At 56.7% G+C, this 17,292-nt stretch overlaps 1 protein-coding gene and 1 long non-coding RNA gene across 2 annotated transcripts; one reads left to right on the top strand and one right to left on the bottom strand.

The window, feature by feature from the left end:
- Positions 1-2,607: 2,607 nt before the first annotated feature.
- Positions 2,608-16,251, bottom strand: MMP25 (matrix metallopeptidase 25). Its single transcript, XM_001165615.6, has 10 exons — positions 16,153-16,251; positions 15,622-15,754; positions 13,012-13,147; positions 12,610-12,902; positions 6,132-6,308; positions 5,950-6,034; positions 5,732-5,814; positions 5,012-5,164; positions 4,676-4,933; positions 2,608-4,518 (listed from the first exon to the last, which is right to left on the bottom strand). The coding sequence occupies exons 1-10, from the start codon at positions 16,249-16,251 to the stop codon at positions 4,247-4,249; spliced, it is 1,689 nt and encodes a 562-aa protein (XP_001165615.3). The 3' UTR covers positions 2,608-4,246.
- On the top strand, positions 6,301-12,059 carry LOC134806967 (uncharacterized). The gene is made up of 3 exons (XR_010152548.1): positions 6,301-7,625; positions 8,329-9,728; positions 9,843-12,059. It is a non-coding gene; the product is annotated as an uncharacterized LOC134806967 (long non-coding RNA).
- Positions 16,252-17,292: the final 1,041 nt, after the last annotated feature.

The following is a 17,292-nucleotide window of genomic DNA, read 5'->3' as shown; positions in this document are numbered from 1 at the left end:
GGCCTCATCTACTTTCTCTCTCAATGGATGCATCTCTCCCAGACATTTCCTATAAGTAGAATTATACACTAGGTGATCTTCTGTGTCTAGCTTCTTTCACTGAACATGCTATTCTTGAGGTTCATCTGTGTTGTAACACGCATCAGTCCTTCATTCCTTTTTCTGGCTGAATAATATTCTACTGTGTGGATAGAACACATTTGGTTTCTCCATTCACCCCTCGAAGGACATTTGGGTTCTTTCCACTTTTTGGCTAATTCCGAATAATGCTGCTATGAACATTCACGTACAAGTTTCTGTGCAGACGTATGTTTTCACTTCATATGTATGAAGCAGAAGAATAGCTGGGTTACATGGTAAATGTGTTTTTATCCTTTTGAGGAACAGCCAGACTATTTTTCAAAATGTCTGTCATTTTACATTCCCAGCAGCAGTGTGCGAGGGTTCCCGTGTCTCTACAACCTCAGCAATACTTGTTATTCTCTGTGTCTTTTCAATTCCAGCCATCCCAATGGGCTGAAATGGTATCACGTGACAATTTTTTTTTTTTTTTTTTTTTTTTTTTTGAGGTGGAGTCTTGTTCTGCCACTCAGCCTGGCCTAATTTCTGTATTTTTAGGAGAGATGGGATTTCACCATGTTGGCCAAGGAGTCTCGAACTCCTGACCTCAAGTGATCTGCCCGCCTTGGCCTCCCAAAATGCTGGGATTACAGGCATGAGCCACTGCGTCTGGGCTCATCTACTTTCTCTCTCAATGGATGCATCTCTCCCAGAGATTTCTTATAAGTAGAATTATACACTATGTGATCTTCTGTGTCTAGCTTCTTTCACGGAACATGCTGTTCTTGAGGTTCATCTGTGTTGTAACACGGATCAGTCCTTCATTCCTTCTTCTGGCTGAATGATATTCTACTATGTGGATAGACCACATTTGGTTTCTCCATTCACCCCTCAAAGGAAGTTGGGGTTCTTTCCCCTTTTTTGCTATTCTGAATAACGCTGCTGTGAACATTCACGCAAAAGTTTCTGTGCAGACTTATGTTTTCACTTCTCTTGGGTACGTATGAAGGAGAAGAATAGCTGGGTTACATGGCAAATGTGTTTTTATCCTTCTGAGGAACAGCCAGACTATGTTTCAAAATGTCTCTCATTTTACATTCCCAGCAGCAGTGCCCGGGGGTTCCTGTTTCTCCACATCCCCAGATACATTTGTTATGCTCTGTGTCTTTTTAATTCTAGCCATCTTAGTGCGCTGAAATGGTACTGTGTGACAATTTTTGTGTTTCTTTTTTTTTTTTTTTTTTTTGATGCAATCTCGCTTGGTCTCCCAGGCTGGTGTGCAGAGGCACGATCTCGGCTCACTGCAACCTCCGACTTCCGGGTTCAAGCGATTTTCCTGTCTCAGCCTCTCAAGTAGCTGGGATTACAGGCGTGCGCCACCATGCCTGGCTAATTTTTGTATTTTTAGTAGAGACAGGGTTTCACCATGTTGGCCAGTTGGTCTAAAACTCTCGACCTCAAGTGACATCTGCCTCTCAAACATCTGCATCAGCCTCCCGAAATGCAGGATTACAGGCATAAGCAACCGTGCCCAGCCAATTTTATTTTTATTTTTATTTTTTTGAGACACACCTGTTGCCCAGGGTGGAGTGCAGTGGCGTGATCACGGCTCATTGTTGCCAAGACTTCCCGGCTTCAGGTGATTCTTTCCTCTTCGCCTTCCAAGTAGCTGGGAATACAGACACGGGTTGCCACCATGCCCGGCAAATTTTTTGATTATTTTGTAGAGACAAGGTCTCACTATGTTGCCCAGGCTGGTCTTGAAACCCTGGGATCAAGCCATCCTCCCACTTTGGCCTCCCAAACTATTCGGATTATAGGCGTGAGCCACTGTGCCCAGCCTCTTTCCAACTTTCTGGATGATGTCCTTTGAAGCACAAAAGTTTTACATTTTGATTATGAGACCATGCCATTTTTAAACGATACCGCTTAAAAAATAAAAATAATCACTTTGACATGACATTTTTGTGTAGCAGTCATAAAATTTTAAAGGCTCTGGAAGTCTACATGGAGCCATGAGGCAGTCTCAATTCCACAGTGGCCGTCCGTCCTCCGGGTGCCCCATAACCAACTTTTCGGTTCCTCTCCGCTTCGTCCCCCCACTTTTCTTTCTTCTTATTATTATTATTTTTATTTTTATTTTTGAGACGGAGTCTTGCTCTTTTGGCCAGGCTGGAGTGCAATCGTGAGATCTTGACTCACTGCAACCTCCCTCTCCCGGGTTCAAGTGATTATCCTGTCCCAGCCTCCTTAGCAGCTGGGATAACAGACATGCACCACCATGCCTGGCTAATCTTTTTTCTATTTTTAGTGGAGATGGGATTTCAGTGTTGGCCAGGCTGGTCTCAAATTCCTGACCTCAAATGATCCGTCTGCCTGGGCCTCCCAAAATGCTGGGATTAAGGCATGAGCCACCACGCCCGGGCCCACTCTTCCTTCTTAGATTCCCCATCAACCATGGATTCCTTCTGCAAAGCAGGGAGATTCAGGTCAGTCCAGTTCCTGCCACCACACTTCTCCCCAGGTCCATCAATGCTCAGAAGAATGGAAGGGCTTTTTGTCCATTCATTTTTATTGTCCTGAGTGGGATGAATAAGTTTCTAATATACAAATTTCCCCCTCCTCATACATGGAAAAGAAACTGACAGAGGCCCAAATCGTTTCCTGGCAGCCCAGAATTCCCAGGTAACTGACCAAAGTCTCCTGCCCTCTGTCCTCATGCTGATCTGTTTGTATAAGCAATTGGGGCAACCCCTCTCCTGGTTGCTGGGACAGCCGCCCACAGCCTCAGCTCCAGGAAGCACTAGGGGGTCACTGAGGCTGGACAGCAACTTAGGAAGTGGCCCCTAAGTGACTCTACCCATGGGGTTCAGGCCATCGGTGTGGCCTGAACATATTGGTCCTGGGGTGGAGGAACACTGCAGAGCCACAGAAATGCCACGAAACAGCCAGCTACTGCCCCCCACAATCCCTGCGACTAGTTAAAATGCAGATTCCTGACCCCACCCTGAGTGAGGATTCAGGGTGAGTGTGGGATCTGCAAACTTAAATTTCCCAGTGATTCTGATGTGGGATAGTCTAGAAGAATAGTTCCAGAGGCAATCATTTAGATCCTAAAACTGTGGGGAGTGGGGACAGGGTCAACGAGGTGCCCCCAGGTTCCACCCACCCCTCACTCTAGAGCTAGGGCCTCCCAGGAGGGAGTGCTGAGGAGGCAATGACCAGGCCTGAGCCAGGGTTCGGTCCCTGTCTTTCCACCAGCGTTGAGTTGATGGGAGTCAAGCTGTTCTCTCCAGGGTGCAAGCAGGGAAGGGGTTCTTGGGGATAGAAGGGTTCCCCATTGAATGGAAGGCAGTTCTGGGCCCAGGGAGGTGCCCAAGTTGGGTGGCCCGGGGAGGAGGAGGTGGGTGGCGGGGGAGCAACGGAAAAGGTTAACAGTCTGGAGAGCAAGGGTCGTCCCTCCAGCCACTGATTCCACCACCCAGGACGTGGCGCATGGGTCCTCAGGGGTGATATCTGGGCTGGTTCCGGGTCTGGGTCCCAGGTCCCCACCAGTGTGGCAGTGACTGTAGGGGGGCCTTGTGGGAGCATGCTGAACGGGGTGAAAAACTGCGGGTGGGAGAGGGGCAAGGCACAGCTTCGCAGTCAGGCCTGTCGTCTAACGACCCAGGAATGCCAGACGCAGTGGCCAGGCGGGGCGGGGCTGCGGAGAGTCCCAGGACTGCGCTCCGAGAAAAGCTGGCTCTTCCTGGAAAAGGACGGTCCTGCGGGGGCAGCGCGCGACCGGGGCTGCTGTCCCTCCGGGTGAGGCCGCAGGCCCGCCCCTTGTCCTCCCCGCCCCTCCCCGGGCTCGGGAGGCAGGGTCCGACCGCCCCCTGGCGGCCGCCGGGAGGGAACGACGGGGGCGACGACCGACGCATGGTCCAAGCGCGCGTGCGCCCCTGAAGGCGGGTTCCGGTGGCAGCGCCGGGGTCTCAGACCCTGAGGAGACTGAGCCCAGCGCCAGGCGACCGGTACCCGCCGCCGCCGCCCCTGCGCGGGAGATCCACCCTGCTTAGTCCGCGCCCGAGCCCCCGTCCGTGGGAACAGACAAGGGGCCTCCGCAGCGCCTCACAACCCCCGACCAGGTCCAGCGGCGGGGGACTCGGCCGTGGAGGGCGCTGTTCGGTCTGCATGGCTCCCCCCATCAGCGGGAGGCTACACCCCCCACCAGCAGGGGCAAGAGGAGCAGCGGGATGGGAGCAGGCCAACGTCCTGCGGCCTGGTTGAGCTCGCACTGACAATCGCAGGTTTCGGACCCGGGGGTCGCTTTGGGGAGCCTGGGGGCGCGGGGACCAGAGCTTGGGGCGGGGCAGTCCAGCCAGTTGGGCCCCATGGGCTGGGGGGCGTCCGGCTCGGTCTTGATGCTGTTCTTGGGGAAGCGCCAGTAGTGGGCGCCCTTGAAGAAGTAGGTGTCACCTGGAGGAGCAGAGCTTGAGTCCCGGTCCCGCCCCGCCCTGCCGCTCCCTGATGCCCAAGGATCCCCATCCCCGCAGGGTGGCCTCCATGTCCCCATTCCCCACATCCCTCTCCCCACCCCCAGGCCCAGTAACCCGCAGGTCACCGCGCTCCCCACCTGCGTTGCTGACGGTGACATCGTCAGGGGAGGGGGGCGCGCCTTCCCAGAGGCTCAGGTCGCGAGGGTAGCCGGGGTCCGGGCGCGCCGCCGCCTCGTCGTAGCGCCAGTACTGCCGGCCGCGGACCAGGTAGGTCTTCCCGTTCTGTGGCCACGAGAACACGGCGTCCACCTCCTCTCCCGGGGGCAGCCCCAGCTCCGTGAGCGGCCGCGCCCCGCCCTCCAGCTGCCGGTCCTGGAACACCCAGAACTGGGGCCCTGCAGGGCGGAGGCCGGGAGGTCAGGGGTGGGCTCCCCGCGCCGGCCCCAGCGCGCCCCGCCGCCGGCCCCACTCACCGCTAAAGAGGAGGATTCGGCCGTCTCGGTGCCGAGCATAGGCGGCCTGCACCACCCTCACCTGGGCGGGCAGCCCCTCCCAGAAGCGGTGCAGCCGTGCGGGCCGCGGGGACACCAGCTGTCCGGAGGGCTGGAGGCGCCAGAACCAGGGGCCTGCAGGGGACAAAGGGGTTCGCAGGAAGGCATGAGACAGCAGGAGGTCTCCTCCCCCAGGGTGTGTGGCTGGGTGGGGAGGGGTCCCATCTGGAAATCAAGGGCGCAATGGATCTAGGGTGACCAGCCCATCCTGGCCCGCCTGAGACTTTTCCCTTTTTAGCACTAAAAGTGCCAGGGCCTTGCCTGGTGGCTCAGACCTGTAATGCCAGCACATTGGGAGGCTGACACCGGAGAATCACCTGAGCCAGGAGATTGAGCCCAGCCTGGGCAATATAGTGAGACTCCATCTCTACGAAATAATAAAATGAATTACTAGCAAGGCGTGGTGGCATGTGCCTGTGGTCCCAGCTACCAGGGAGGCTGAGGTGGGAGGATCGCTTGAGCCCAGTATTTTGAGGCTGCAGTGAGCCATGATCACACCACTGCACTGCGGCCCAGGCAACAGAGCAAGACCCTGTCTCAAAGAAGAAAAAAGTTCCACTTCCAGGGTAAGCCCACAGCCCCAGTGGGTCACTGGAAGTGGGCAGGAAACCAACATATATGAGGCCAAGTGAAATGACTCACCTTTGAAGAAGAAAGTTTCCCCTCGGATGTTGGCGATGGCGTCAAAATTGCCCTCACATCGATCAGGGATGGGGAAGGATGGGCTGGGAGGAAAGGAGAGGTGAGTAGAGAGGGGGGTTTGTTTTCTCCAAGGCAGGGACCCCCACCATCCCCATCTCAGAGGACACTGAGGCTGGGCAGCTGGTCACCCAAGGTCACCGAGTTGGTGGGGGACTCACCTGTGTGTGGGCGAGGCCGGGGGCTGGGGCGGAGGAGCCAGGGGTTTCCTTGTGGGCTTGTCATATGGGGTTTGGGGCGCCTTCCCTGTGAGGAAAGAGGCAGGTGTGCGTCCCCTGGCCCTGCTGCAGAGGACGCTGGATGGGGCAATGACGGTTTCGCCGGCAGGTCCCTCTCCCCCTACCATAGAGTTGCTGCAGGCCATCGCGGTCATCCTGAGACAGGCGGTACTTGTCAGGGTCGCCCACCGGACCCTGGTAGAAGGGCCTCATAATGGAGTTGGGGGCTGAGGAGTGGCCCAGGCCCAGGGCGTGGCCAAACTCATGGACAGCCACGGCAAACAGGTCGGTCCCCTCGCCGTCTGCAGGAGAGAGTGGGTGAGAGCTGCGGCCGCCCCTGCATGGGGAAAGGGGCCACAGGAAGGCCCTGCGAGTGCAGCTGGGGCCAACAGGAACAGCAGGACACCCTCCAGAGGTGGCCCCAGCCTCCTCTGCCCAGCCCTTGCTGAACTCTCCATCATCCCTGTCTCCAGTCACCCAGTCAGCATGGCTGTGATGGACACTGGACCACAGGGCTGAAAAGATCCAGAGAACACACAGAGGAATAGGCCACCTTACACACAGATGGGGCCCCTCCTCTGGGAAGGGAGCACTTTGTGCACAGAAGTTTGAGGGGGAGGAGCTGGGTGTGGTGGCTCATGCCTGTAAACTCAGCACTTTTGGAGTCCCAGGTGGGAGGATCGCTTGAGCCCAAGAGTTCAAGACTGGCCTGGACAACATAAGGAGATCCCCATCTCTACAAAAAAATTTTAAAAATTGGCCAGGAGTGGTGGCGCATGCCTGTGGTCCCAGCTACTCAGGTCCCAGGCTGAGGCAGGGAGGCAGGAGAATCGCTGGAGCCCGGGAGGTGGAGGCTGCAGTGATGCATGACCATGTCACTGCACTCCAGCCTGGAGGACAGAACAAGGCCCCGTCTCAAAAAAAGTAAAAAGAAAAAAAAAAGAAAAAGAAAATAAAAGAAACTTAAGAGGGCGGTGGGGTGAGGGCAGGAGCCTACAAGGTGCGTGCCATTCTCTTCAGGCAGCCCCAGCCCTGGGAGCATCCCCTCCTCCCAGCTACAGTCTATAGTCAGCGACCCCCACCCGTCTCCCCCTTGCCACCCCCATCTGCTGGGGATGTAGGTCCATGTCCTTGACCCAAGACCTTCCCTCATTCCTGCGCCCATCCCTCCTCAAGCCATATCCCTTATATCCCTTGAGTCCTCCATCCCCCCTCCCCCATCTCCCTGTCCACAGCCTCTGCCCCTCCTCTCCCTACCCTGTACCACCCCAACCCCAGGTCTTCCTCCATCTCCTTGGGAACACAGAGCTCCTCTAGCAGGCACTCTCAGAACACAGCCTGCCAGCCCCAGCACCCGGCCTTGCTCCCAGCCTCTTCCCACCACAGCAGCCTCTTCCCTCTGTATTCAGCTCAGGCGCTCAGGACTGCCAGGACCCAGAGGATTCACACGACAGCCCCGGCTGAAGCCCAGCTCCTCATCAACCGGTGAGCCGCCTGCCAGCTCCTGCTCCAGCTGCTGAGAAGCCTGAAGAGACCAAGACAGAGACACAGCCCCGCAGCACCACAGGGAGGCCCCAGTTACCCCATGCGGATGAGTTTCATGGCCATCTCTAACTAAGGTCAGCACTGTTCAGGGCAGGTTCATAGGTAACGACCTGGTGAACTGAAAAGCAAATTTCTCTCGGTCCCTAAAGCCACTCGCTGAGCGTCTAAGCATGAAACGTGAGACCTAAGAGGGGTGGCAAACACGTTTTCATTCACTTCTCACCAAACCTGTCTCCTATGCCCATTTTACAGAGGAGGAAACTGAGGCACAGAGACTTCAAGGTAGATGGCCAGGTACCCTGGCTCTGCCAGCCTGCCTTTCAGCAGGGGCTTCAATGGTCTTGCTCAAATCACATCCGCACTGACGAATTTCCCTGTCGACTGTAGGTTCTCTTGTTGCTCTGAGTCCTTTTTCTGAGAAACTGGGGGTAGTTTGGTGTTTCAATCAGGGCAATATCTTTCATCTCTCACCTTCTTCCCTGCCTTGTCTCTCCTTGGCCATACTGGGCTTCCGGGCCCTGCACCCCTTCCTGCACCCTTGTCACGCCATGCATCTGGGGGAAGTTACACAACCACAGCTGTGCAGACCCAGCCACACAAGATTCCCAGAGGGCAGTCCACAGGGGCCCCGGCAACTCCTATCATCCTTGCTCCAGGCTTTGGCAGGCAGCTCCTGCACGCTCCTCTCAGCCCCATTCCAGGCCCACAGCCCCTCAAGCTTCCACCCAGCCCCAGCCACTAACTCTCAAATGACAAATGTGTTTCCTGTTTCATCAGGACAGGACATCGATGTCATCTGTAACTTCCAGTGCACTGGGGCACACAGCTGCATCTCCCCATGCTCACCTCCTGCCTCTTGCTCTGCCCAGTGTGAGGACTCAGCCTGGATCACCTCCTCCAGGACAAGAACAACCTACCATCATCTGTCCGTCCAATCTACCCACCCATCCATCTCTGCCTCTGGGCATGCATCCGTCCGTCCATCCATCCCCGCCTCTGTGCATGCATCTGTCCATCCATCCCCGCCTCTGTGCATGCATCTGTCCATTCATCCCCGCCTCTGTGCATGCATCTGTCCATTCATCCCCGCCTCTGTGCATGCATCTGTCCATTCATCCCCACCTCTGTGCATGCATCTGTCCGTCCATCCATCCCTGCCTCTGTGCATGCATCTGTCCATCCATCCCCGCCTCTGTGCATGCATCTGTCCATCCATCCATCCCTGCCTCTGTGCATGCATCTGTCCATCCATCCATCCCTGCCTCTGTGCATGCATCTGTCCATTCATCCCTGCCTCTGTGCATGCATCTCTCCATCCATCCATCCCTGCCTCTGTGCATGCATCTGTCCGTCCATCCATCCCTGCCTCTGTGCATGCATCTGTCCGTCCATTCATCCCTGCCTCTGTGCATGCATCTGTCCATTCATCCATCCCTGACTCTGTGCATGCATCTGTCCATCCATCCATCCTTGCCTCTATGCATGCATCTGTCCGTGCATCCATACCTGCCTCTGTGCATGCATCTGTCAGTCTATCAATCCCCGATCCCTTCTTTGTAATGGTGTTGAGTGCTCACAACTCCCTCATCCTAAGACGCTCGTTGGATCCATTCCCTCCCGTCACCCCATGCTGCTCTCTGCCCTCCCTTCCCGGTCAAGTTCTCCAGCCAGTGGTCTCAACTCAATCTTCACTTCCCCCGCTCCTCTCACACCTATCCCCACTGCATTCTAAATTCTTCCCCAACGCGCTGGGCCTACAGGCACTAAAAAGGTCACTTTGTCCCTGGATGACCAAACACAGGCCAATGTAACTTACTGGGCTTGTTTTGCCCCAGCCACAGCTGACCACTTCCTCCTTCACTCTTGTTGTTGATCACCTTTGGGCTTAGTCTTTCTCCATCTCTGTTGAGTCCTTCTCCCCTGCCACCTACTCCTTCATGCTGGGGTTCTCTGTAGCTCTGTACCTGACAGTCACGTTCCACCCTTTCCTCCCAGAAGCTCGCCAACCCCCGTGGACTGCTGGCTCTCAAGGCGACCGCTAGCCCAGCTCCGACAGCAGCTGACAATGCACAGTATGCGGCCCGGGACAGGCCCTGTGCTGAGAGGCATGGGTGAATCGCTCATTTCATCGGCAAGCCCACGCCACCAGCAGGCGCCGTTCTCCTCGCATTTCTCAGGTGAGGAACCTGAGACAATGAGGTTAAGGAAGTTGTTCATTACAAGTGGAAGAACCCTGACTTACTTGAATTCAACTTTGAAGCCCACATTCTCTTTTTGTGTGTGTGTGACAGGGTCTCACTTTGTCACCCAGGCCGCAGTGCAGTGGTGTGAACACAGCTCATTGCAGTCTCAACCTCCCTGACTCAAGCAATCCTCCTGCCTTAGCCTCCTGAGTAGCTGGGACTACAAGCATGTGCCACCACGCCCAGCCGAAGCCCATATGTGAATGTTGAGGCACACAGCCTCCCCAGCCTCTGCCTCACCAAGCCCTCCGCAGGGCCTAGGCACCCTCCCTGGCTGCCCCCTTCCCCTGTCACTCAGGCTCCCCAGCAGCCAATGTAGTTAACATGGGGCTACAAAGAGCTGGGCCTGGCCTCAGGTGGGACCGCCTCCCCGGCATTGCCATCCCTGCTGCAGAGCTCCCATGCGATCAGCCTCCTCTCCAGCTGAGACCACATCCTCACTCAGCTTCTAGGCTGTTCCTGCTCCCCATTCCCCTCAGCACATGGCCCCTGAGAAACTCCTTGCACAAGAATTTCCCTCTGGAGCCCCACCTCTGGGGAACCTGACCTCAGACAGAGGAGACCAAGCTCTAGGGCAGGATCCTCCACCTCCCTTGCCCCACCCGTGTGGCCAGCCCGGAGCGCTGCAGACTCCCGCCCAGATCTGCACTTGTGCCTGCCTTCTGCCAGCCTGCTCCTCCTCCTCCCACTCTCACACCTGCATTAACAGCACCAGGACGCCATCCTCCAAGGGCCCCAGCCTCATCTCCCCTGTCACCAGGATCCAGCCAGATCTCAATCCTAACTGAACCTCCCTCAGATCCGTCCACTTCCCCCTTCCCCAGGACCACACTCCATCATCTCTTGCCTGGACCCTGCGAGAACTTCCTGCCTCCCTGCCTCTATCCTACCCCCTGCCCCCCGCTGAAGCTGATGATAGTTCCGGAATGCAAAACCCCTTAATGATTCCCCCATTGATCAAAGTCTTCCACATGCTTTCAAGGTCCTTGGTGATCCGGGACCTGCCGCCTTCTGCAGTCTCCCTACTGATGCCATAGTTTTGGCTTCTGGCCTCATATGTCCTGGGTCATTTCTCTGGTCACTGGCTCCTCGTTCCCCTGACTCAGCTGGCTCACTGCTTTCCCATTGGATCTCAAACCCTGTGTACCTGGGGAGAGCGGAACTCTGTATGTCTTGTCTTGTGCTAGTAGGCACTCAGTGTGTATGTGTGGATATTCATATATATATATATTTGAGATGGAGTTTTGCTCTTGTTGCCCAGGCTGGAGTGCAGTGGCACGATCTCGGCTCACTGCAACCTCTGCCTCCAGGATTCAATTGATTCTCCTGCCTCAGCCTCTCCAGTAGCTGGGATTACAGGCGTGCACCACCACACCCGGCTAATTTTTTGTATTTTTAGTAGAGACGGGGTTTCAACATGTTGGTCAGGCTGGTCTCAAACTCCTGACCTCAGGTGATCCACCCACCTGTGCTTCCCGAAGTGCTAGGATTACAGATGAAAGCAATCACGCCCGGCCTATATTCATATATATATTGAGGGAATGAAGTCACCTCTTCTAGGAAGCCTCCCCTTGCCCAAGAGCTTTGGGCCAACATCTCTGAGCCCCTGCAGGCTTGAGGACTTCCTCTGCTGGGATTCTGTGGAGCTGTGTCACCGTGGGTGTTGTCATTGCCAGTCACTCTTCTGACTCAGCTGCCAGGTAAAGATTTGTTTTCGTCTCTGCAAGCCCCCAGCTCTGGCTTGGAGCTAGGCACCTGCTAGGCCTCTGTGATGGTTCATTGTGTGTGTCAGTTTGGCCCGGCTGTCGTACCCAGCTGGTTGGTGAAACACCAGTCTAGATGCCATGGTGAAGGTCTTTGTAGATGCAATTAACATCTACAATCAGTTGACCTTAAGTCAAGTAGATCATGCTCCATAGTGTGGCTGGGGGTGGGGTGGGGGCAGAGCCAATCAGTTCAAGGCCTTGAGAGCTAAAGCTAAGGTTTCCTGGAGAGGAAGGAATTCTGCCTCCAGACTGTCACTGAAATCCTGAGTTGCCAGCCTGCCGTACAAATTTTGGACTTGCTAGCCCCTACAATCCCGTGAGCCAATTCCTTAAAATAAATCTCTTTACACACACGCACACACACACCCCCCCACACACACACCCCCCCCCACACATCCCACACACATGTGCACACACACACACACATCCTGTTGGTTTTGTTTCTCTGGAGACCTCCCAGCTGATAAAGCCTCCGTCAATAAATATACTTTAAACCTAATTATTGGCCAGGAGTGGTGGCTCATGCTTATAATCCCAATGGTTTGAGAGACCAAGATGGGAGGATCACTTGAGCCCAGGAGTTCAAGACCAGCCCTGGTGACATAGTGAAGCCCCATCTCTACAAAAAGTTTTAAAACTAGCCAGGTGTGGTGGTGCACATCTGTGGTCCTGGCTACGTGGTGGCCGAGGAGGCAGGATCACTTGAGCCCAGGAGGTGAAGGCTGCAGTGAGCTGTGATCGTGCAACTGCACTCCAGCCTGAGCAAGATAATGAGACCCTGTTTCTACAAAAAGTAAAAAAAACAAACAAAAAAAAATAGCCAGGTATGGTGGTGTGCACCAGTGATCCCAACTACTCTGGAGTCTGAGATGGGAGGATTGCTTGAGCCAGAAGTTCATGGTTGCAGTTAGCTGTGATTGCACCACTGCACTCTAGCCTGAGCAACAGAGTGAGACCTTGTTTCTTACACAAAACAAAACACACAACAGAAAACTTATTCTTAAGACCAGACCTGGCAAGAGGATCTCTCATAAGAGAGGAGATTTTACCTTTTGACCCAAAAGTCCAGGTCTCCTCATCGTCAAAGTGAGTGTCCCCGGAGATGGGGTGCTCCCCAGGGAAGAAGGCATGGGCTAGGGTGCCCCCCAACCCGTCGAAGGGGTAGCTGTCCTGGTGGAAGGCGCGGGCAAAGTCGATGAGGATGTCGGGCTCCTGGCCCTGGGGGGAATCCACCTCATGAAATGTGAGGCCTGACTCCATGCCCCAGGCCATCAGGGCATAGCTCATGAGGACCCGCACGGTCTCCTGGCTCAGCTGGGAGCTCTGGGGGAAGGAACGTACCCTGGGGAGAGGGGAGTGAGGTGTAAGGGTGGCCGTGGAGGGAGCAGGCAGCCATTCAAAGCCGGAGCCCAGCAGGCAGGGCCAGGGTGCGGGTGGGCCCCAGGACATACCTCCATGTCAGGGTTCGCTTCTTCCACATGCTGCCGCTCAGAGCGTACCGGCGACGCCGCCTGACCAGACCCGCCACCCCCAGCACGTCAGGCAGGGAGCAGCGGGGCTTACGCATGGTGGCCACTGTCCCTGGGTCTGCGGGAGACATTTGGCGGTGGGGGCGTGGGTCCACAATAGGAGAGCCTGCCTTAATCATAGCACCAGTCAACTTTCTACATGGGAAAACTGAGGCTCAGAGGGCTCAAGAAATGTGCCCTCGAAGGCCCCACAGCCCAGATTTGAACCCAGGCAGTCTGTCTCTGGAAGCCAGCTCCTACCAAGCCATTCCTACTGCCCTTTGGAGTGGCGTCACCTGGCCTGGGACAAACTGGCTGCATGCAGGTGATGCTCAGAGGCTCAGGCCAGGATTTTGCATCCAGCTTCCCTGGGCCCTGGTGGGCGGACTCTGGAGAAAGGAGCCCTGGGTATGCAGTGAGGACCCTTTGAGGCTGGAACCCCCTGGGAGCTGTGCAGGCCTCACACCATCACTGCCAAGTTCTCCTCAAACCCAGATTAGGTCCAAAGTGCCCAGGCCGGCTGGGTCTGTGGCCTCCTGTGGCAAGCCACCCCCTCCTGGGTTAGGTCTCTCTGGGGTCCCCTTTCCCAGCTGGGCTCCATCCCCAGTAGCCTCATCTCCAAATTAAGGTCAAACTGCGCCTCATTTGTTGAGGCGGCAAATAGTGATGAAGGACATATAGATGCCAGACACTGTTCTAGGCTGTTTGTGAGTCACCAGGACAGACACAGGGCCTACCTTTCCTTGTAGTGAGCCAGATCCTTCAAATTCCCTCTTCCTGCCCACTTAACCCCACAGAAGAGTTCCTCGGCCCTGCCTCCAAAATATACACCCCGAATCCAACTACTTCTGGCCACATATGCCACCCATCCTTCTGCCACCATCCCTCGTGTGGACTCCGCAGCCGTCTTCTGCCTGGTCTCAGGGCTCCTGCCTTCCATTCTCCATCAGGACCCAGAGGAAGCTTAAAACTGCAAGTCAAAGCCGGGCACGGTGGCTCATGCCTGTAATCCCAGCACTGTGGGAGGCCAAGGTGGGCTGATCGCTTGAGGCTAAGAGTTCGAGACCTGCTTGGCCAACATGGCAAAACCCTGTCTCTACTAAACATACAAAAAAATTAGCTGGGCATGGTGGCGGATGCCTGTAGTCCCAGCTACTCAGGAGGCTGAGGCAGGAGAATCACTTGAACCCGGGAGGCAGAGATTGCAATGAGCCGAGATTGCGCCACTGTACTGCAGCCTGGGCCACAGAGTGAGACTCTGTCTAAAAAAAAAAAAAAAAAAAAAAAAAATTGCAAGTCATACCAAGTTCTGAGTTGCTTCCCTTCTGAGAACACTTAGGTGGTTGCTAATCACCCTTGGAATCAACCCTAATCACCTTTCAGGGCCCTTGGCTGAGGCCTCTCGCCGGAGCTCTTCAGTGCTCCTTTTGCTCCAGGCACACAAGCTTCTGCGTGCCGTGGGGTCTGTGCACTTGCCCGGGACACTTTTCTTCCACATCTTCCCATGGCTGGTTCCTCCTCTTTGTGGTCTCAGCTCATATGACACTTTTCAGAGGGACCTGCCCTAACCAGACCAGCCCCTCAATGCCAATGGCATTTTATTTTTTTCTAAACACTCACCGCCATCTGAAATTATCTTTCATATTTATGTTCTTGATCTGTCTCTCTCTCTCTCCCTCGAGAAAGTTAGCTCCATGACAGCAGGAACCTTACCTACTTTATTTATCACTATACCATTGGAGCTGAAAGGGTGTGGCATCTAAGAGATGCTCAAAGTATATTTGGTTAGAGACTGGGTCTCCATCTGTTGCCCAGGTTGGAGTGCAACGGTGCAATCATAGCTCACTGCAGCCTTGAACTTCTGGGCTTAAGCAATTTTCCCATCTCAGCGTTCGGAGTAGCTGGGACCACCGGCCTATGCCACTACACTCAGCTAAGTTTAAAAAAATCCTTAGAGGACTGGGCACGGTGGCTCACACCTGTAATCCCAGGACTTTGGGAGGCCAAGGCCGGCGGGTTACCTGAGGCCAGGAGTTCGAAACCAGCCTGATCAGCATGGAGAAACCCCGTCTCTACTCAAAATACAAAATTAGCCTGGTGTGGTGGTGCGTGCCTGTAATCCCAGCTACTCAGGAGGCTGAGGCAGGAGAATCACTTGAACCTGGGAGGCAGAGGTTGCGGTGAGCCGAGATGGTACCATTGCACTCCAGCCTGGGCAAAAAGAGGGATACTCCGTCTCAAAAAAAAAAAAAAAAAAAAAAATCCTTGGAGAGTGGGGGGGTCTCACTTTGTTGGCCAAGCTGGTCTCAAACTCCTGGCCTGAAGCAATCCTTGAGTCTCCGCCTCCCAAAACCCTGGGATTACCGGCATGAGCCACCAGGTTCTTGATAAATGCTTATGGAAAGATGAACGCCTGAGGCCCTCTGGGTTTGGGGCCTGAGATCAGCATCTTCACAGCTCCGTGTTCCAGGAGCACACTGAGGTCTAAAGGCTGTTGGGCAGTGGTCAGGCTGGGTGCAGAGGTAGGGCTGGGGAGGGGTGGGGGCCACCTACCCATGCGGCCGGTCTCCGGCAGCCCCGCGAACCTCTGCATGACTTTGATGGCATCGCGCAACTTCTCAGGGCTCTGCAGCTGGGCCTGGGCAGGGTGGGGTGGCGGCAGGTAACCATAGCGAGTCAGCCAGTCCTAGGGCATCGGAGGGGACAGGTGAAGCGGGCTGGGTGAAAAGTATGGGCTCTCTCTGCCCACCACCATCCTGGCAGCCCTGCCCCTCCCAGACACCCAGAGCCCAGGGCCCCAGTCCCGGATGCCTGCCTGCTCCCCTCCATAGGTCCCCGCTTCAGTCCCGGGTTTGCCAGTCTTGTCTGGACTTCAGCTCCGCACCTCAGCTCCTTTCCAGAGCTCCAAATCCCAGCCCCAAACTTCCCGACAGACCCAAGAAGCCGGGAGCACAGACCCCATCCTCAGTCACTCTTTGGATATTGGAATCTGGCCCCTGCCTCCTCCGGACCCAGGAGTCCGGGCCCGGCTTCCCTCTCCCAATCTCTCTGCCGACCCCAGGAGCCTGCGGATCCTGCGCTCACCACGCCCAGGCTCACGTCCTGCGCCGAGGGCTTCGGGGCGCGCGCGGGCGGTGGCAGCAGCAGAAGCAGCAGCGCCAGAAGCCGGAGCCGCAGCCGCATGGTGCGCCCCAGCCCGGGCCGCCGGCGGGGTTCGAAGGGGGCCTGGCTGGGGCCGCCCCGGGGACCTGGGGGAGGAGATCCGGGCCTGGAGAGGGCCGGGGGCACCCGGCACCGAGTAGGGAGGGATCGGCCGGAGGGCTGGGATGTGTGTGGGGGTCCCGGGAAGTGCGCGGTGGAGTCAGCGGAGGGTCCCGGAGGGCCAGGGTCGCGCCGCTGGGTCGGGTGGGCCCGGGAATCCCAGGATGGTTGAGAGGGTGCGGGAGCGGCGGAGGTCTGATGTGCCGCGGCGGCCTCTCGGGGTCCCGGGGCGCTGCGCCAGCGGCCCCTCCTCTCCGGGCGCGAGCGGAGGACTGGGTGGGGCGGGCCGGGCCGGGCGCACCCCGATATGCGGTAAGGGCGCGGCAAGGGAAATGGCCCAATCTTCGGACGTCCAGCGACAAGGGGCGGGCCAAGAGGTGGCCCCTGCCCGACCCAGAGACCCTCCTCCGACGCAGGACGCCCGGGCGGGGGCCGGGGGTCCACGGCTCTAACTCCCTCGTCCGCAAGTTTCTCTTCCCAGATCCCCGCTCCTGTGGGACTCCCCGGGGCAGGGCTCGCTTCTGCTTTCTCGAAGCCGCGCGGCCTGGGGGAGGGCGGCCCGGGCCTTCGGCTCAGCCAGCCCTCCCCATCCCTGTATCCCGCCCCTCTCCTTCCCCCCAGGACCCCGTGGGGCAGGTTGTCTGAGAGCCGGGGGGATTTCCGGGCAGCAGGAGGCTGGGAAGGAAGCCTCCTTCCCCGCGGGGTCTCGGCCCGCCCTCCGCCCCGCCAGCTCCGGCTGTGCGCGGTTGCAGCTGCCCGAGGGCCAATACTCAGTCCCTCAGCCCACGTGGGCTGCGCGCGGGGCTCGGCCTGGGCACGCGGGGGTTTGGGCCCCTCTAGATGCCGGGAGCAGCGGCTGCTCCGCGACTGCACCCCTCTCCCTAAGTGCCGGACATTTAAATGCAGCAGGCACTGCGCGGAAGCCACAGCGCCTGCCAGTGCCGGGAGCCGGGGACCGGGGAG

This window comes from Pan troglodytes, chromosome 18 (assembly GCF_028858775.2).
Source record: "Pan troglodytes isolate AG18354 chromosome 18, NHGRI_mPanTro3-v2.0_pri, whole genome shotgun sequence".
Lineage (NCBI taxonomy): Eukaryota > Metazoa > Chordata > Mammalia > Primates > Hominidae > Pan > Pan troglodytes.
The sequence above is the reverse complement of the archived record's forward strand: the minus strand, read 5'-3'. Positions and strand labels throughout refer to the sequence as shown.

Bases quoted from the DNA above. Each gene is read 5' to 3' on its own strand.
- MMP25 (XM_001165615.6), bottom strand. From the start codon at position 16,251: ATGCGGCTGCGGCTCCGGCTTCTGGCGCTGCTGCTTCTGCTGCTGCCA. The intron at 5,165-5,731 runs GTGAGTCATTTC...TGTCCCCTGCAG, and splicing joins GGAAACTTTCTTCTTCAAAG to GCCCCTGGTTCTGGCGCCTC. The intron at 4,934-5,011 runs GTGAGTGGGGCC...TCCGCCCTGCAG, and splicing joins CCGAATCCTCCTCTTTAGCG to GGCCCCAGTTCTGGGTGTTC.